This window comes from Lissotriton vulgaris, chromosome 10 (genome assembly GCF_964263255.1).
Source record: "Lissotriton vulgaris chromosome 10, aLisVul1.2, whole genome shotgun sequence".
Lineage (NCBI taxonomy): Eukaryota > Metazoa > Chordata > Amphibia > Caudata > Salamandridae > Lissotriton > Lissotriton vulgaris.
In genome coordinates this window covers 655,563,593-655,584,847 of record NC_141698.1, presented here as the reverse complement: position 1 = coordinate 655,584,847, position 21,255 = coordinate 655,563,593, and the positions used below count along the sequence as shown (strand labels likewise).

At 42.4% G+C, this 21,255-nt stretch overlaps 1 protein-coding gene across 1 annotated transcript in view; it reads left to right on the top strand.

The window, feature by feature from the left end:
- The window catches only part of LMBR1 (limb development membrane protein 1), an 802,485-nt gene that overhangs the window by 671,009 nt on the left and 110,221 nt on the right, over positions 1-21,255 (top strand). Inside the window, exon 10 of the mRNA XM_086941490.1 lies at positions 3,281-3,361. Coding sequence (XP_086797616.1) covers positions 3,281-3,361 — 81 coding nt within the window. The remainder of the gene's footprint in view (positions 1-3,280; positions 3,362-21,255) is intronic.

Here is a 21,255-nt window from a genome sequence, read left to right as displayed (position 1 = left end):
GCTCTTAAGTGGGTGTCCAACTTGGTTGGTGCCCCTCTTTCCCGGTTGCCTTCTTGCTAGTGCGTCTCTCGCATCTGGGCTGCTCACGCTACCCTAAAGGAGGGTCTTTGCTATACTTTGTGTGGTTCTAGCATCCACATGGTATGCTTTTATATCTTCCAATATTCCACTTCATTATTGTTCTTACTGTACCCCTGTTTTGGGTGCTTCTGCTGGTTGCCGTCAGCCCTTTCACATGTCATGTGACAGACCGACTATGTACTGGTGTGTTTTTCGTTTCTAGTACTACCAGCACTTACTGGCCATAGATTGGCATCTTGCCAATACTGTCCCACGTATTTGGCTGGTACAGGATTCCATAGTGCTTTTTTCCACTGTTGTTCATACTGGACTGGTATGTGTTGACTCTGTCATACCAGTTGTCTTCTCTCTGGGTTTTATTTACGATCAGCACGCCAGATCCTGCGGATCCATCAGACCCTGGGTTCAGTTCCACTTCTTGCGAGGTCATGAACTTTCCCTTTCACACCGACATATCTAGCGTATGTTTTCTTTCTCTCACCCGGTGTATATACAGGAGTTTTTGTGCTGTCCTTTGACAGCTTGTGGTGCCTTAGCCTCCCAATGTTTTTCGCTTTTTCTGAGTCTCAAGGTCTGGTGTGGCGGCACTGGCTTGCAGGGCCCACAGTGGGTCATCACCTTGTTGATGGCTACGTTGCCTCTGGTACTTATTGGGGTTTAGTCACAGACCCGCCTCCTCTATAGATATGGCTTTGGTATCTATTCTAAGTTAAGGAATCTGAGGCTAGTCGTCTCTATCAGATGAACGTGTTACTTACCTTCGGTAACAATGTATCTGGTAGAGACATAGTCTAGCTGCAGATTCCTTAACGCCCGCCCATCCTCCCCATTCTGCGAGGACCTTTTCAGGTTGGGCTTTCTACACTCGCCTCCCTCCGGGTGGCTTGACCCTTCTGCAGGGTGACGTTTTCACTTCACTTCGACACAGAATGCTTCATTCTGCTTTCATTGTTCTACTCCACCCATTCTCGTGATTGGACAGTATGCTCATTTCATGTATCCTTTCCAGCCCTACGTCCTGGCTTTTACAGTGTGGGGTCTATTCATGTTTTTTCCCACCACCCGCTCTCCCCTTCTCTATCGCCCTGGGGTCTCTTACCACCTCTGCGCTCCCTTGGTTTATAGATCACTTATTGGGGATACAACGTCTCTTTCTGGTGACGTCTTGTAGTCAATTGTCCTAGCTCCTCTGTTCCGGATTGTTGTCCTTCACGGTTATACATTAAGGTTGCAGACTTTGTCGTCTGCCATGATGTTGTTTACATCTTCATTTACCTCCAAGGGTGTTTGGCCTTCACTTTTGCGAGGTTGCTTCTCAGAGCGATGCTCTGCTCTTTCCCTTTACTAGTTTTCAATATACAGTGCCTCGCACTGTCCTTTAAGGTGCTGTTTTTCACCATTCCATGTCTTTTCATCATTTTCACACACTGTTCCCATAGTCTAACAGTTTTTTGGTGGTGGCTCCGCCTTGTGGCACGGAAAGGTTTCACCAACGAAAACTGATGTCAGCGTGCCAGGACGGGCATATATGGCTCCGCTGATGTCACGTCCATGGACAACGTCAGGGCGGAGCTGTGCGGCGCCACCCCCAGCGCACAGAGGTGCTGCTACGGAAAAGTTTTCTGTATCCAGTCTGACGCCTGGGGATATTCTAACTTAAGGAATCTGCAGCTAGACTATGTCTCTACCAGATACATCGTTACCGAAGGTGAGTAACTCGTTCTTTTAGTTTAGTTCCTCAAAAATCAAGATTTTAGTTTTGCCCAGATTTACCTTTAGCTTATTTTATATGGAGTGAACATGTAAGGTGTTAATCAAGTGCTATAATCCGCTCCTGGTCTTGCACATTAAAAGGATGTTGTCAGCGTAAACTAAGCTTGGGAGCTAGCTACCACCAAGCTTTGGCAGGACAATGTTTGTATTGTCTAATGCTGTGGACAAATCTGCCAAAAAGATCCTGAGCAGCAAAGATGCTGAGCAGCAATCATGCTAACACGCGGCCTGGTCAGACCCATACTGTTGTTGATCTTTGTGGACACTGTGCGGCTGTCTCCAATATTTATGTGGAACCAATTGTTGGTGTGTAATAGGATAATTCCTTTTAAAATAATTGGTGGTATGCCCGAACGTGAGAGTTTTGCCCAAAAGATGTTTCTAGGTACCAGGTTGAAAGCAGACTTAGTAGACAATGCCTAGGTAGAGCAATGCGTGGGTATTCAGGCTTTTATCTATTAATAGCGACAGGCCATCAAGTTGGATAGTGCCCATGCCTTTCATGAAGTCTGTTTGGTATAATGGTACGATCTCCTGCTCAGATGCCCAGCTTAACAGATCTTTGAGTAATAGGCCAAACAATGTGTTCTCATGTTTTTATTGGGTGACTTGTTAGCTTGTACTTAAAAACATGAGAATGAAAGGTTCCACTTTCAACTACACCCAACTATTAATTTCCATATTTTTGTCAATGAAGTCCCATTGTTTTATGTTTGGGAGTATTTAGACTTGCAAAGAATGAAGTGTCATTCAAATCAATAGGCACAGAATTTCATAGTTTTCTTATGCAAACGTTTTGTGTAGTTTTCACCAACAAATACAGTAATTTCCACACAGTCCTCTTATCACACGCATAGTGTGGTCCTACTTCATGGAGTGAATTACAAGTCTGCCAATGTTAAAGGGAATATTGGTTCATTTCAAGTAAATTGTAGTTGTTCTAAAGCCAGTTCTCACGATGAACTCTAATAAATACCTCATCCTAGCAATTGATTCATAAACAACAGTTCCAATAGGTATGCTCTTTTATTTAATTGAAGCAACCTAATTTTTATCCAGAAACATAGCAAATTGTTAGTATAAACATGAAACAAGTGGTATGAATTCACATGTTTGTAGCTCTGCGCTTTGCAAATAAGGGGATAGAGTGGCAGAATGGTAAAAAAAATTAAAATCTCTATAGTCTGATATAGTACATTTATAATAACTTTTTTTAATTATGGTGACATCATTAGTCCAGGTTTACTCTACATTTAGAAAATGTAGCTGTGAGATCTCAGGAAATGTGAACATGATCAAGGACTGGCCAAATGCATGGATTGTGTCTATTATGTAAAGTTCTCCTGGATTTATTTCAAATCAATAGATAAAATAAAATGTGTGACTTATTAAATTCTATGTTGAGATTTTTTTGTATTTTTTACAGGTTCAGGCTCTTGTACAGACTATAGTGCACTGGAGTTGGAACATGAACTTGATGGAGTCAGGTCTATAAAAACCAAATTAGGTAATATTACTTTACAATATATTGATGTTGTTCTGTCACAATAGAATATGCCAATTAACATAGTAGACTAGGTAGTCAGAATGCCTTGCTTCATTATTAGTATTAGTGCTTATTACAAATAGGTTGTTTAGGCGTGGTTGTCATAAACTACCAACTAAGACGTTTTTACTGTAAAATCCAGTGTTCTAGACTGTGGTAGGAAAATATTCTGTTTAATGAAATTTCAATGTTTTAAAACTGCTCCATGTTACCTTGTTTGCCAAGATCCACAATATATATTATATTAATTTAGCTGCAGCCTAACCGTGATGCTTCTTCTCCTGTATCCGTCTTCATATCTGGTTAGGCATGTCCCCTACTTTTCATTCTTGAAGCTCATCGACCCTATTGCTAAGCCACTGCATAAATTCCAGACCCATGTATCCTCTAGGTTTCCTCTCATTGTTGGATCAGTGAGGGGCTTAGCTACTAAAACAAGTGATAGATGTTTAGTAAAACTGTATTTACTGCTTTAAGCAATACAAGGTGTTCAGTAATTACATTTCCATACATGGAGTTTCTTTAAAAAAAAAAGGTGAGATACTTATAAGGCCACTTATAGAAGAGAACTTTTTAACAAGACCAGTGAAAACGATTCATACAAGTTTACTATGGATGAAATATCTTTGTTACCCATGTAAAGCAGTGTATTGCCATACACTAAGATCCCAGAATTCATATTTAGAGACAATAAAGACAGATGTTTAACTTTGTATTCTCCTACATCTGAATAGTGTTTGAACATTAAACCCATGACTGTGGTGCAGGAGATTTACTTGGCTGCTTGAGATCTATTGCTAGCTTCTTGGTCTAAAAGTGTTTTTTTTCTTTTATTATTGGCTTGGGGGTTTGTTCCTGTTCTTTATTAAGCTCCACCCCAGGCTGTTCTGTACTCGTTTCATGTTATTTTTGGAGAAAGTATGAACTGTCCTACCAATCCATTTGCTGTGGCATAGAGAATGTACCTGGGTGCCTTTGCCCAAAGTTATTCTTCCACAACATAGGTTGTGATGTGGCAGATCTTAGTAACACTGTTGATTATATACAATACTCATGTGCATAATAAATGTCACATACAGAAAAAAAATGTAATGAGGCGTGTTGGCCCTGTTGATATTACCCATGATATTCTTCAAATTCTAACCCCTTATCGGGTGTTTGCAACTAAACGAGGCAGAAAAATGTAAATAACTGTGGAGTATGTTTAATCTTTTTCATGCAATTCTCTCTTTCATTAGAAGAAAAAAGCATATTCAGGAAGGTCCATATTCCTTCCATTGAAACAAGACTTGTGATAACTATTTTGCAAGCCTCATGTTTCCCCACTTAACATTCTTTTGCCACTACAAACATAGTTTGGAACTTAGGTTGGAAGCTTCAGAAACCTAAGACGATCACACATCAGGTTCATTTTCACATCTCCTGTCTTTATTTATTTTATATATTTATTTGGTATTTGTATAACGCAGATTTAGGCACTGGCTGTGAAGCGCCTCAATCGAACAGAAAGCGTAAGTACTGCAAAAGAGCAGTCACAGGTTTTCTGCAGTTCTACTCCAGTGCGTGTTCCATGCCGACTGTCTCACACGTCTACTCCGGGATCATCTATATATCATTTGCCCCTGATAAATGAGGTACCCAAACTTCATTGGGTCATGTTTTAAATTTGTGAATACTGAACATGGAAATAACTATAATGTTAAAGGCTTCTTCATCGCTTCATCCATAAGAAGATTAACATTGATTATTTCTGAAGAAAAGCTGTTGTAAACATGAATAAGAGAATTATTTCAGATTGAAGCATCCCCTGGTGCACTGTGCTCCTGCAATACTCTCTAATTTTAGTGTGCGCATAAACATACATGATACGGCTGTTTCAAGTGTTAACTCCACTTTACTAGATTTAACCTACTTGCCAATAGGTTTAAGCTATCGCCTTAATTTTTGGACGTATAAATGAAGGAATTACTACCTTACCCTACATATTTCACTTTCATAGGCAGAAAGTCACTGGCTTGGGGTTTTCTCTGTACATCTGTGGCATAGTAAGAACATCACCGGAGCCACGTAGGGATCGATCGGGAGGTATTTCCTCGTAGAAATCGTGCTAGTTAGCACACCAGATCCTGACGTTTTGGCTCATGAGGTTTATCTACAACTCCAAAACAATAGACAACGTCTTTTTTTGCTAGGTACATTACTTTTACCTGCACTGTAATTTTTCCTCACTTTTATTAGAAAATGCTTGTATTAGTTAGAGAAACGTGAGTAAGGTGGGGATTTGTGCACCCCGTCCTGAAAAAGGTGCTTCTGGCACCGAAACATGTCAACGCACACAAAAAGGAGGTAACGCACATTGTCAGCGTAGTGACCTCCCACCCTCATTTTTAACAGCACCTGCCCGGGGGCTTATTAAATAATTTTTAGTCACCCCACGAGGCAGGTTCTTTTTAACTATCACTATTTCCCAAACCCCACAATACACTCACATTTATTCAAAATACCCCCTCACCAACACCACACATAGTCTAACAAGTGCTCCCACTTCTCCGTAGGTTGCAGCACGCCTTACCCCGTAGAGGGGTACGATGACCCAGATGATGAAGCATGACACCAAGGGGCCTGTTGGTGTGTGAGGGGACCTAAAAACATAAAGGTGTTCCCCACTGTGGAGGAGACACCCTTTATCTCAAGGAGTGGATTCTAACTGTTTATTTAAATATGCCCAGGGAGAATGAATCCATTCTGATTTCTCTCTCTCCCCTCTCTGATTGTTAATTATGCATAGTAAGAACAGTCATGTTTTGTGGCCCGTGGTGGTTCTCAGCAGATATATATTCCAAATTGCCACATTGTTCAAGGGGGGGTTGGTATATCACCATTTTATCTTGCCAGTGATGGTATGATAGTGTCCATTACCCATTTTGTCTCCACCTTTTGTTGAAACGTGAGGTGGTGCGCTTTCAGTATCAGCCCTCATCAGTAAGTTAGACCTTCAGAGTGCCAATGGTTGAGCAGTGTTCTATTTCCAGTGGTTTTAAATACCTCTTCTGGTTATCAAGTGTGACATTACCAATCTGCGTGCTATTTTCTGCATTAAGCCAAATAAACAAGTTTAAGGTTTAAACATGTTATGCTGCTTTGCAAGTTCCTGAAGCAGTAAGGTGACCTCATACCAATAGTCCTGGATGATCGGGCAGGACCACACACTTTGAATAAAGTCTGCACCTTCACTTTTGCATCTGGGGTTGACACATTGTATCTAAGAGCATCTTCTGTAATTTACATTGGATCAGATGTGGGCGGTGCAGTGTATTTAGCTACAGTAATTTAAGCCATGAGTTTTCATGAATCTTTGTAGAAAACACCAGTTCGTTTGCCCACTCAGTGTCTCCCAATTCCCTGCCTAGGCTTGTGCTCTCGCTGTTTCTCTGTGATTCCAGTGTTACCCTAATTATCCTTTTACATTTTATATAGTATGGTGATAGCCCATTTTATTTTGCCCGTTATAAGAAGTGTGTTACTTCATGGGTTTACTGGTGGTTTCTTCAAGCCCCATCCCCCAAATGCATTCAACAACCCTGTGGGTAACACCATGATCCAAGGATGGACCCCGGGGTTGGGAATAGCTGCCTCAAATCCACAAACCAGAGAAGTATCACATTTTCAAATAAGTCATAGACATGTTGCTTCTCCCCCATCGACATGGTTTCCAACTGCTGACACTCTTTGAAAGTCAGGATAGTGCCATAGTATTTAGGTTGGCACCTATTCAGGCACATTTCCTTTTATGGTCCAGCCTGTTTCCAGCTGTGCTTGGTAGCGTCTTACCAACTGGAGTGTCTAAAGGACTTGTTCCATTCCCCTGACAGCATCTTAGAGAGAGATGAGGCAAGAGTCCTACATTGTAAATGGCAGACTCCATCAGATTCTATCTATTCGTACCATTCAGTTGTGCTGACAGATAGTAAAGTTTGTAATCTAGTACACTCAAACCACCTTAAGATATTGTCAGCTTGCACGTGTACTGTAGTACTTTACGCCTACCCTTTCCTTCATATCAAATCTAACAACAGCGAATTTAAGGTTTAAACGCAGAGCAGGGCAATTTTCAAAATGATTTAGGAGTGGAGAAAGCAGCACTGTTATAAAAAGCTATTATCCTGACCATCAACAAGAAAATTAGCTCCTTCCGGATTATCATTGACACGTGATGATTTTGTCACAAATTTAGTTATTTTGTGAAAAACTTCATCCTTTGGGGAATAAAATAATTTTTATGGGTGACATATGTTGATGCACAGTCTTCTGAAACCAGGGATGTCCTGTATTTTAAGTTATAGTTTAAAATAACGTTTAGGTTAACACTCATTTAAAAGATCGTATTTGGGATCTGGTTCTAGATTTTTCGGTGCACATTTGTGATTTATATCTAAAGCCTGTTCTTTAACCAGAATATGTGCTAATTAGCTTTAGTTAATTTTTGTCGAATAAGCATCAGTATATAGAAAAAATAGTTAGCCAATTATGGTTGGGGTCAAGATGTTAAATCCCTATGGGCTGCTAATTTTGAAGACCAATATCATTTGTTAGGTACTTAACTATCCATTGACAAATGACCAAGGGTTATTATGAAGATGATTTTCAGAAATATTTAAAACCCAATCAATATTTTAGCACCCCCAAACGATGGAACAAAAACAGTCGGAAACCAGCAAAACAAGAGTGAAATCCTTGATCCACTGCTTCCCTTTTCCATCGGAAATAGGAGAATAGACCGGCAGAGTGGAAATGGAGAAAATAGGGTTTTTTTAAATCCAAAATAAAACCATATCAGAAGACCAATATCAGTGCTAAAAAGTAACCCAGGTCACTGCATTAGCTCAGCAGTGAGGGCTTTCGAAATTATCCAAGAAATTGACTACATCTTTTGAAGCAACTGCAAATATTGTAACTGTCCAGCAAACCATTTTAATTAATAAAATTAATTGTGTCTGACAAAATGTAGTTGAGCATAATGATAAATAAGCATAAACACTATACAAAGTAGACCCAAGTGCCAGTGTATTCATTTAAGGAAAATTATAGGGGGTGGATGTTACACTACTGTTGTTACCACACATTCCTTTGCCACGCATGTAATACAGCCCATACATCTTTACAGTGCCTAATATTATATTGTAGGTCTTTATCACACGTTTGTGGTAATAGCTGCTATTCATATACACACACATATGATACGGTGTGTATACATTTATGTGCGTGTTTGTATATATTTTTTTCCTTTTGTAGTAATAACCGCACCAAAAACCCCTTTTTTCAATTTTACTGTGTGTGTGTGTGTATGTGTATATATATATATATATATATATATATATATCAATTCGAGGGCGGTTACCAGGTTTGTATTAGAGCCACGAGAAGACTGTTCGGTTTCACTTTGAATTTAATGGCAGCTCACACGCAACACAAACAGCAGTCCGTTTCAGCAAATTCAGTCTGCCTGACGCGTTTCAGGAATCACACACTTCCTTTCTTCAGAGGCAATAGTTCAGTGTTCTGATGGCGCGTGTGCACACGAACCTTATAAACTGTAGCACCTGCCCAAAGGGGCGTGGTTCACCTGCAGTCCATAGCTGTCTGCAGCCTTCTGGGTGCTGTAGTTTGTGTGCAAATTGTTTCCACAGTGGGATGCGCTTCTCAGTCCTGGCTCCATAACTTTTATCTTTCCCAAGTGGGTAGAGACGTCACCACTGCTTGTCCTGTGTTTGTCTTCGTAGTTACCATTCGTGATGGCAAGCCTCCTTCCGCATAAGGTGCCTACCGCTTCCCTCTCCGTTCTCTCACCCCTCTCGAGCTGAGTAGAGATCCGCCTCCAGCGATGGGCTCCATACACGACCAACGGGCCGTTTAAATATCAATTCGAGGGCGGTTACCAGGTTTGTATTAGAGCCACGAGAAGACTGTTCGGTTTCACTTTGAATTTAATGGCAGCTCACACGCAACACAAACAGCAGTCCGTTTCAGCAAATTCAGTCTGCCTGACGCGTTTCAGGAATCACACACTTCCTTTCTTCAGAGGCAATAGTTCAGTGTTCTGATGGCGCGTGTGCACACGAACCTTATAAACTGTAGCACCTGCCCAAAGGGGCGTGGTTCACCTGCAGTCCATAGCTGTCTGTAGTTTGTGTGCAAATTGTTTCCACAGTGGGATGCGCTTCTCAGTCCTGGCTTCATAACTTTTATCTTTCCCAAGTGGGTTGAGACGTCACCACTGCTTGTCCTGTGTTTGTCTTCGTAGTTACCATTCGTGATGGCAAGCCTCCTTCCGCATAAGGTGCCTACCGCTTCCCTCTCCGTTCTCTCACCCCTCTCGAGCTGAGTAGAGATCCGCCTCCAGCGATGGGCTCCATACACGACCAACGGGCCGTTTAAATATCAATTCGAGGGCGGTTACCAGGTTTGTATTAGAGCCACGAGAAGACTGTTCGGTTTCACTTTGAATTTAATGGCAGCTCACACGCAACACAAACAGCAGTCCGTTTCAGCAAATTCAGTCTGCCTGACGCGTTTCAGGAATCACACACTTCCTTTCTTCAGAGGCAATAGTTCAGTGTTCTGATGGCGCGTGTGCACACGAACCTGGCTTCATAACTTTTATCTTTCCCAAGTGGGTTGAGACGTCACCACTGCTTGTCCTGTGTTTGTCTTCGTAGTTACCATTCGTGATGGCAAGCCTCCTTCCGCATAAGGTGCCTCCCGTTATGAAGCCAGGACTGAGAAGCGCATCCCACTGTGGAAACAATTTGCACACAAACTACAGCACCCAGAAGGCTGCAGACAGCTATGGACTGCAGGTGAACCACGCCCCTTTGGGCAGGTGCTACAGTTTATAAGGTTCGTGTGCACACGCGCCATCAGAACACTGAACTATTGCCTCTGAAGAAAGGAAGTGTGTGATTCCTGAAACGCGTCAGGCAGACTGAATTTGCTGAAACGGACTGCTGTTTGTGTTGCGTGTGAGCTGCCATTAAATTCAAAGTGAAACCGAACAGTCTTCTCGTGGCTCTAATACAAACCTGGTAACCGCCCTCGAATTGATATATATATATATATATATATATATATATATATATATATATATATATACCTATGCAGCGCATTTGGGTGACAGCTACGAGCTACTGCGGAGGAGTGAGGGACATGTTAAACTGCAAAACGGCGCCTTCGAAAAAGAACTTTGGTGAGCACTGTTTGGGATTCAGGGGCAGACACCGCCCACTGGGGAGTGCAACTGTGCGTTACCTGTCTGCTCTTGGGAAATCCATGCCGGGTTTTCCAGTATCCCAGTGCTACAGTCACCTGAAGTGCCCCGTCCAATTGCAGCGGGACAGTTGACTTTAAAAGAGGGCGGTGAGAACTATTATAGTTGATCCTCGGCTGCATTGATAAAGTTTGTAATGAACGAAACGCGTCTGCTAGTGCCGAAATAAAGGATTTATTTGCAGTTTTCCCTGGAGTCTCGTTGATGGTCGACTCCGTGTCTGTGACAGGGGGTTTGGTGTTTATATATTGCGGTACGGCCACAATCACCCCTTTGACCATCCACTCCACAAGGTGTCCTGCTGATGTGTGGCAACTTTTGGTGGAACTACAGTGAAGTGGTAACAGCAGGACACGCCGCTTGCCAGTAGCCCAGCCCGACACACTGTGTGCACCGCGACGCGACGTGGGAAGTGTGTTGTGTACCTATGCAGCGCATTTGGGTGACAGCTACGAGCTACTGCGGAGGAGTGAGGGACACGTTAAACTGAAAAACGGCGCCTTCGAAAAAGAACTTTGGTGAGCACTGTTTGGGATTCAGGAGCAGACACCGCCCACTGGGGAGTGCAACTGTGCGTTACCTGTCTGCTCTTGGGAAATCCATGCCGGTTTTCCAGTATCCCAGTGCTACAGTCACCTGAAGTGCCCCGTCCAATTGCAGCGGGACATTTGACTTTAAAAGAGGGCGGTGAGAACTATTATAGTTGATCCTCGCCTGCATTGATAAAGTTTGTAATGAACGAAACGCGTCTGCTAGTGCCGAAATAAAGGATTTATTTGCAGTTTTCCCTGGAGTCTCGTTGATGGTCGACTCCGTGTCTGTGACAGGGGGTTTGGTGTTTATATATTGGGGTACGGCCACAATCACCCCTTTGACCATCCACTCCACAAGGTGTCCTGCTGATGTGTGGCAACTTTTGGTGGAACTACAGTGAAGTGGTAACAGCAGGACACGCCGCTTGCCAGTAGCCCAGCCCGACACACTGTGTGCACCGCGACGTGGGAAGTGTGTTGTGTACCTATGCAGCGCATTTGGGTGACAGCTACGAGCTACTGCGGAGGAGTGAGGGACACGTTAAACTGCAAAACGGCGCCTTCGAAAAAGAACTTTGGTGAGCACTGTTTGGGATTCAGGGGCAGACACCGCCCACTGGGGAGTGCAACTGTGCATTACCTGTCTGCTCTTGGGAAATCCATGCCGGGTTTTCCAGTATCCCAGTGCTACAGTCACCTGAAGTGCCACGTCCAATTGCAGCGGGACATTTGACTTTAAAAGAGGGCGGTGAGAACTATTATAGTTGATCCTCGGCTGCATTGATAAAGTTTGTAATGAACGAAACGCGTCTGCTAGTGCCGAAATAAAGGATTTATTTGCAGTTTTCCCTGGAGTCTCGTTGATGGTCGACTCAGTGTCTGTGACAGGGGGTTTGGTGTTTATATATTGGGGTACGGCCACAATCACCCCTTTGACCATCCACTCCACAAGGTGTCCTGCTGATGTGTGGCAACTTTTGGTGGAACTACAGTGAAGTGGAAACAGCAGGACACGCCGCTTGCCAGTAGCCCTGCCCGACACACTGTGTGCACCGCGACGCGACATGGGAAGTGTGTTGTGTACCTATGCAGCGCATTTGGGTGACAGCTACGAGCTACTGCGGAGGAGTGAGGGACACGTTAAACTGCAAAACGGCGCCTTCGAAAAAGAACTTTGGTGAGCACTGTTTGGGATTCAGGGGCAGACACCGCCCACTGGGGAGTGCAACTGTGCGTTACCTGTCTGCTATTGGGAAATCCATGCCGGGTTTTCCAGTATCCCAGTGCTACAGTCACCTGAAGTGCCCCGTCCAATTGCAGCGGGACATTTGACTTTAAAAGAGGGCGGTGAGAACTATTATAGTTGATCCTCGGCTGCATTGATAAAGTTTGTAATGAACGAAACGCGTCTGCTAGTGCCGAAATAAAGGATTTATTTGCAGTTTTCCCTGGAGTCTCGTTGATGGTCGACTCCGTGTCTGTGACAGGGGGTTTGGTGTTTATATATTGGGGTACGGCCACAATCACCCCTTTGACCATCCACTCCACAAGGTGTCCTGCTGATGTGTGGCAACTTTTGGTGGAACTACAGTGAAGTGGTAACAGCAGGACACGCCTCTTGCCAGTAGCCCAGCCCGACACACTGTGTGCACCGCGACGCGACGTGGGAAGTGTGTTGTGTACCTATGCAGCGCATTTGGGTGACCGCTACGAGCTACTGCGGAGGAGTGAGGGACACGTTAAACTGCAAAACGGCGCCTTCGAAAAAGAACTTTGGTGAGCACTGTTTGGGATTCAGGGGCAGACACCGCCCACTGGGGAGTGCAACTGTGCGTTACCTGTCTGCTCTTGGGAAATCCATGACGGGTTTTCCAGTATCCCAGTGCTACAGTCACCTGAAGTGCCCCGTCCAATTGCAGCGGGACATTTGACTTTAAAAGAGGGCGGTGAGAACTATTATAGTTGATCCTCGGCTGCATTGATAAAGTTTGTAATGAACGAAACGCGTCTGCTAGTGCCGAAATAAAGGATTTATTTGCAGTTTTCCCTGGAGTCTCGTTGATGGTCGATTCCGTGTCTGTGACAGGGGGTTTGAGATATAGATATATATATATATATATTCACCAAAAGTTACCCGAAGGCTGGCACACCCCGGTAGGTTACGCTTCTGATAATCCAACGGCAACCCAAGGATAATTCCCCACAGTTCATTTGGTCCGACGCGTTTCAAGCATTCGCCCTTCCTCATGGACCTAGAACAACATGACAGCAACTGTGTTAACTACTAATACAGTCCTTTTTTTATTTCCATCGCTTTTAGCCAATGCACGTTCCAATGAACAACAATAATGCATGATGGGATTAGTAGTATCAATTATACCCAAGTGGGTCACATGCTGCCATGAATCCATTCGACAATGTTCTTACTGGGCATAGAATCAGTCCTTTGCCTGCCGCTTTAAAAACATTCAACAGAGCACCACCTGTTCGCCCCTGCCACAGAGACGGGGGCAGACCCGCTTCAATCCGCAGTGATGCCGAGCCGTGGCCGGGTCAGCCACTATTTTATTTTCACCAAAAGTTACCCGAAGGCTGGCACACCCAGGTAGGTTACGCTTCTGATAATCCAACGGCAACCCAAGGATAATTCCCCACAGTTCATTTGGTCCGACGCGTTTCAAGCATTCGCCCTTCCTCATGGACCTAGAACAACATGACAGCAACTGTGTTAACTACTAATACAGTCCTTCTTTTATTTCCATCGCTTTTAGCAAATGCACGTTCCAATGAACAACAATAATGCATGATGGGATTAGTAGTATCAACTGGTGCTCATTTAAAGCTCAAAGTACATTTTACACGACTGCACACATGAGAATTTAACTAATTATAAACTCAAAACAATTACCCCTCCCTCACACGACAAACCATAAAAAACGTGGTGAAATCAAACTACTTCCTAGAGGCTGATGACAGGCAGTTTGTGGAGTTTTGCAGAGTTATATCTTGATTGTTAGTGCTGTGTAATAGCTCCGGTGTACTGGGTAACCGTTTGAAAGACATGTGATTTGGTCCGAAGGAGCACTGCATAATAACTGTGTAAGGTAGGCTTCCCTGGCACTGGCAGCAAGATCCTACCGCTGCTGAAAACAAATCTGCCAAAGGGTTGAGTTCCATCTTGGAAGGAGAGGAACGGAGGCCATGGAGGGGTCATGGTTAGATGAGTGCAAGCACAAACGATGAGGGAGCAAAGACGACAGGAGAAGCAAGAAGAAAAAGCCCTTGCTGATGGATGCTGCTCGCACAAGGTGCATTTTGGAAGGGGACAAAGCTATAAACTCTTTTTCCCAAATTCACATGACGCCAAAACTCCAAGTTGTTTTCAAGTTTTAAAAGCACCAGCTGTAGCCATTGTAGAAGCCATTGTAGAAGTCTTGTCTTGTGAACAGATGTTATAAACGCCTAAGAGTAATTGAAAATAAAATTATGTTCCATAAAGCAACGTTCCATTTAGAAAGCTGAAGAAAGCAAGGCTCAGAGAGAGGATATGGCATTGCCACCAGAATTGCAGACTTTCGAGCTGGGGAACCTGGTTCGTAGGTCTGCATTAACTCAACATCCTGGAAGCAAATTTCTTACTCTTCCCGTGCCTACACATATAAAAATATGCGAAGAGCTTGCACCAACTAAAAGAAATGTTAAATTTTAATTCTGTAGGAAGCACAATATCACCAAAACGTAGGTCAAAAAAAGTTGTGTGCTCGTTTGTAATTAATATAGCAAAGAAGTTCTAGTGGATGGAAAGAAGTACTTCGGCTTTGGGACACTGATAAGAAGACACCGAGAACCACAGGAAATTGTATGCTACAACCAATAGAAACACCGGAAAAGTAAGTGGCAAGCACACAAACTAATAATAAAAATGAAGGTCAGGATTTAAACCCCTTAAGATTTATATTAAATACAATAGATTTCAGAAGCACAGTGCAAGCAAAAGCTAAAAATGGGCAATATTTTACCAATGAGCGGTCCCTCAGAGACCCATCCATGTTTCCTGTTGGGTCAGGATACCTTTATCCTCATCCCTTATGTGTCTTTTTCCTTCCAGGTTGGAGCCAGCCTATCAGGGCCTTGCTTTTCACCCCCCAAAAGGATCCCCGTCCCTAGATATTTAAATTTTTCTTCCCTTAAAAACTACGAAACTGCTGAACAGATTACCCCAAATCACAAAAAGTACAATCTGCAGACCACGTAGCCACGTCTAAAACATGCAAAATCCCATTAGACATTGCATGGGGAAAAAAACTTTTTGGGACACCCCACCCCCCGTTTTGCTCTGCCCCGCTTGATGAATCACCACAAAACTTTCCAGACAGCAGCTGCACTAACTTGCATATTAGTTTTGAAAAATTCTTAAAGATTCGTCAAACGGCACCAAAGTTATTAGCAAAACAATAAACGCTTAGTCTGTGGGAAACATTTGTCCTAATTAGAACTACCTACTGGCTATCGCCAGTGTATGTGTGTGTGTGTGTGTGTGTGTATATATATATATATATATATATATATATCTCACAATTTTATTTTCAAATCAAAAGTTGCAACATGCATTTTGTAAAAATAAGTCTTCATTCCCAAAGTGTTCAGCTCAGTTGCGAGCTTTTATCACAAGTGAGGCTGGTTGCAGAATCAAGTAACCACATGGCTTTAAAGACTGGCTCAGAATTCCCACTTAGTTGTCAGAAAATACAACATCCAGCATGCATCTGGATAAGATATTTCGTTTTTAGGAGCATATTTGGGCTGAGTCACGTCCAGTATAAATACTATCAAACATCGCAGTAGCTTTTATTGTTCAAGTTCAAAACGTACTAGCAGATAGGTTTAAAGGTTAGTGTCAATGTATTGGTTGCAGTAAGCAGGAAAAGGTAAAGCCAGCTATTTAATTTACAATAACTGAAGTGAGTCTCTTTTTCTGCAGATATTATTTCTTGATTTTCCCATTAAGAATGAACTCCAATGCATCATTCAAGTAATTTGATATCGCTCAATGGGTGTTTTATTCCCCTCTTTCTGAGACACAGCGCATGCCTTTTATAGGATATGTATTGACTTCAAACAATTAGTAACTGAAAATAAATCTTTAAAAAACAGCCTATACTTCTAGCTCCAGGTCCATTATTAAACTAGCTAGACTTCAACAGCACCTATAAATTGCAGACACTTTGTGTGCAGCATGTCCAAGGGCAATTTAATGCAAAATTATACAATAAGTATAGGACCAAATTTCATAAGACCACCCAGCACAAACCATTAGTACTCACAAAAAAGTCAACCGTAGATTAAACTGGGCATTTGAGAAGAACCAAGACCCTAAAAGAGACTGTGGCCAAATATCCGTGGAAAATTGAGGCCTGGTTTCAGTCTTTTCTTCACATCGATCTTATACCTCCCTTCTTGTGCTGCTTGCCCTCAGTATTTTTTCATTATTGCCAGTGTAAGTACGCATGCTCTATACATGTTGAAATTTATCGTACGTAGCTGATTTTGCATTTCCAATTTACTTGCCTCTACTCACTTGCCAGTATTGATCAAATATAATTACCATATTAGTTTTATTTGATTGCATCAATATTGATTGACAGGACAGAGTCCACCCAGATACAATACATATTTGGTATGCATCAAATGGGTGTCAGGAGCTTTGACTTTTATTTTCTCTCTGTAACATACAGTTTTGTGGACTGACAATGTTCAGGTTCGCTCCTTTATGCAGTGTATTTGCATACTGAACTCTCTAGGGCAGTGTCTGGATTGTGGTTGGAAGGGGCAAGTGTCAGTTGTGGAACTGTAACACTACACCACACCACCAACAACTGTTAACTTGATAGTTATCCTTGTCTGTAGTGTGTACTCAAGTCGTAGCAGTAAGGGTGTGGAAGGATAGATAACAATCGGAAGAAGTGCCTTAGCAGGAAGGTTATTATATAATAAGAAGTCAGATACTACAAGAATGTTCTAGCAAATACTTAGCCATTTTGCAGTTGGGCAGGAACAAAAACCCTTCAAAGGCAGTTTTTAAAAAAAACTTAATTGTACTTGTAAATATCAGGTCGACACTTCAAGTTTAAGAAGGAAGAGTCATTCCACAGCTGTGTTATAAATGTTTTTACCACATCATTGGAAACATTTGTAAGCCCTGCAGAAGTTCCAGGAAAAAATATAGACCACTTTGGAATGACTAGAAAGCTGCTGAGTTAATGTATTTGTCAAAACTGTATTCGAGATTAAAGTAAAACAAAGGTGCAAGCAGGGGTGTGGAATTTTTATAAAATATCCACTTGTCCAAGGGACTGGATGCTTCAGAACAGTATTTTTCCTGTGAGAAAGCTTTCAAGTATAGGCTATCACTTTGAGGAAATGCTGTATGCTCAACTTGCTTTGGGAACTTTAGACAAACAGTGGAAAAGCAATCATTTTGGACAAGAGTAAAAAAAGGCTAGCCACACCCACCTCCGACAAGGAATGACAAAGAAGAACCTCTTGTTTGATATCCTTCTTCTCCTCCATACTTCCATGCCCTCCCTGTCATTCTGTTGGTCAACACTCCACACAAGCTGGAGAATACAATTTGCGCAAATGTTTCTGCAGAAATCTCTACTCTACAAGAGTGGCACAGTGGAAGCCATTTCACTGTGAGCAAGCACCACAGATGTACTAGCTTCTGTTCAGGGATAAAAAGTCCTGTGCACACACTGCTGCCTCCTGTAAGTCTACTGCCCGCAAGTAACAACCCCCATACTTTGGTCTGTTACAACGTTACCATTTTCATCTTTCTATTGTCACAGTACTCATTATTTTCTTCTCTGTACCATTCATTATTTTTGTGTACTTTTTGTATTCTCTCTACTTCTTCTTGTACTTCAAAATCTATGTTCCTTGGGCCCTCATGGTCCTTTGTGTCCGTGGCTGCGATTGAGCCCTAATGTCTCTGTGCCCACCTTTCACTCCCCAGCAGATGCTGGGCTGCCTGTGTCCCCATTTAGGTGGAGAGATGAATTGAGACGCATTGGCCCTTTCTCGGCCTCACTTGTGAGCTACTCTTTGAGCGTAGCAGGATACAACTCCAATATTTTGCAGCTTTTAACTAATTGCAGTGAGAGACCGGCATGGCTGTTGGGGCAGGTGACCGATTTGCTCCCCTGACGTGAGTGTCCCAGCGCCATGGATATTAGACCCCGATTATGATTTTGTGTTATGGGTAGGCATGCATTTGCACCATGGCTTAGGCCTGTCTTATGGTAATGTGGTCATGTTGGACCAGGAAGGATACACCAAGCACTTACCTTGTGAGGGTAGAGGGCTACTGCCCTTACCAGGTGTTAAGTGACACGAGCACGGTGGTGGCAGCATACCCGTCCCGTGTTTCCTAGTGGTCAGGAGTGTGACCAGGACTTTTATCTTGCATCACGGGAGTGGTGTCTACTGCCTACTCATGTAAAGTTTGTGACTGTGTACATCAATCATTTTTAGCCTGCATGGATTGTGTGTAGCTATGGGCAGCGCATGATTCTTATGAATGTGTATGTGCGCCAGTGTATAGTAGATAACATTGAGGCCTGTGGGTTCCATGTTGGAAGCAAAGGGCTTGGAGAGGTGAGGACTCCAGCTGCTAGACAGGATGTGTGTATTGCCGACATTCCTGTGGGCTCGGATGTGAGCACACACACTGAAGAAAGGGGAGCAGAGCAACCTCTGTGCAAAGATCCAGAAAGAGTTATTTGTCACTGGGGCCTGGACTCATTGTTAGGGAGATTGTGGGACTGATACGTTTTGCACTGTGGACCAGGGAATCTTGATAGAGAGCAGGGCTTAAGCATTTGAACCTTTATGGGGTACATTTCAGTGGAGGGTGACAGCCAAGTGTGAATCCTGGTTACTCCCTTGGTTTTATTTCTGGGTCAATCAGAATTGAAGCCACTCCTGCTATGTCATAATGTCCCTTTGACAAAGGGCAGTTCTGAGGAGGGAGAACATCAAAGGAACTGACACCTCAATGAAATGCAGAAAAGTGCGATATGTAGACATTTTCATCGATAGTAAAAAGGTGGAAACCACCTCACATATCCCTACCTAGGCATTTTATTTGACTAAATATACTGAATAGCCCAGCACACTTATGCGCATAAATGTTACAATAGTACAACAATCAAAGAGTAAGGCTTGATCCAAAGATGAGTCGATGCTGCATTGAGTTTCTATTCTTTATTCAATTCCTTCTTTTAAAAATTACTTTTGAAACCGCCAACGCGTTTCATCCCGTTCAGGGACTTATTCAGGGCTACAAAAGTATACAGAAATGAGACTATTTACAAGATTGTACAAATAAATAATGGATTTATACAGACATCGACAATACATGAACAATATTTTTAAAAAAACTATTAAAAAGAGGGAGACGAGAAACAGTTGACTTTATGTAAATATGTCCTAAACATGACATACCCTATTCGTAAACATACATGAACATATCTACAATATGATAACAAGATTTGTATATCCATTGTAACGCTCCAAACCATATCAAACATACACCAAAAGTGCAGAAAGAATATATATGTTCAAATATATAGTCAGAAAATAGGGAAGGGAGAAACAACCCTATTCGTACATATCTAACTTTATTTTAGACATTTGCTGTAAAAAGTGCGTACCTGATGATATATAAAGGGCAGATTCTGAACTGAATATGTTTCAACAGTGTTGTTGATCAAAAAGTGAAATGCTGTGAAAAATTGTCAATGAATAAAAAGTTTAGACAAAGAAGAAAGTGAGGACATACGATGTTAATTTTTAAAGTTAATTTTAGTAGAGATGGCTTACTTAAAATAATCTAGTGACAGCGTACTCTCTCCATGGTAAGCAAGAAAAATGTTTTTCGAAAATAATTCCAGAAGATTCTCATTAAAAGGCAAAGTATCCTATGGATAGAAAAGAGAGCAAGCCAAATTAAATAGGTGTTGGTCTCAATGTTGTTAAATATACAGAGAACCTATATTAAAATGTTAAGTCTTAAAAGAAACAAAGATACTGGATATTTCATAGAAACTTTGGTGATTCAAGATGTAATGATAGCCGGAAAGTAATTGGGGAGGGAACAGTTTAGAATTACAAAATATAGTGAATTTCTTGATTTATTTGCAGGTCTTATAGTAGGGACCTGCATTGTGATAACCAGTTCCTCTTAACCAAACATGGCGATGATCATGCAAAATCGCATAATCTCAAATATTGTCACTGTAAACCATTAATTAAAATAAGCAAGAGAACACCTGTTCACATGTTTGTCATAGTGAACATCGAAAGCAATAACAATCCATTTGTGCCCAATCAAAAAGTCGTTACACGGTCTCACTGTGCTCCAAGTTCAGATTCCCCCATTATACGCGCAATAGCAAACGAAGCCTGCGCCGAGTCAGAATGAAATGCGCAGCCTGGGAAGTGCCACGAAGAGTCCCTATAGAACTTACCCAAGTCCGGAAAGTCGTCTCATGCATACGTCGTAGTGATGTGTCTGACAGTGCCCCTGAAGTCCTCTTTATATACAAGAGATAATTAATCAATTATGTTGATAATTAGTTAATAGGGCTAGAGCTATAGTAATGAGCACTAATGTATATGCACGTAGATACTTGCGTTACACCACTGAAAGATGGCGGCCGTTTACATTTGTCTTCTTAGATTACTCTACAATGACACTTTCGTTTAAATCGAGTAAGGGTCTCGAGAGAGGGAGACCAGAGCTCCTCCCTGAGCCCCACTCTTTTTAATGTCTATCTGCGCCCACTAGCTGATGTCGTCCGCCCATTTGGGGTGAAGATCGTTTCCTACGCGGACGACACGCAGCTAGTGGTATCATTGGACCCTCCCCTAAATTCCGATCATAGCCTACACAAATGCCTGGAAGCAGTTGCTACCTGGATGTCCGGCTCTTGTCT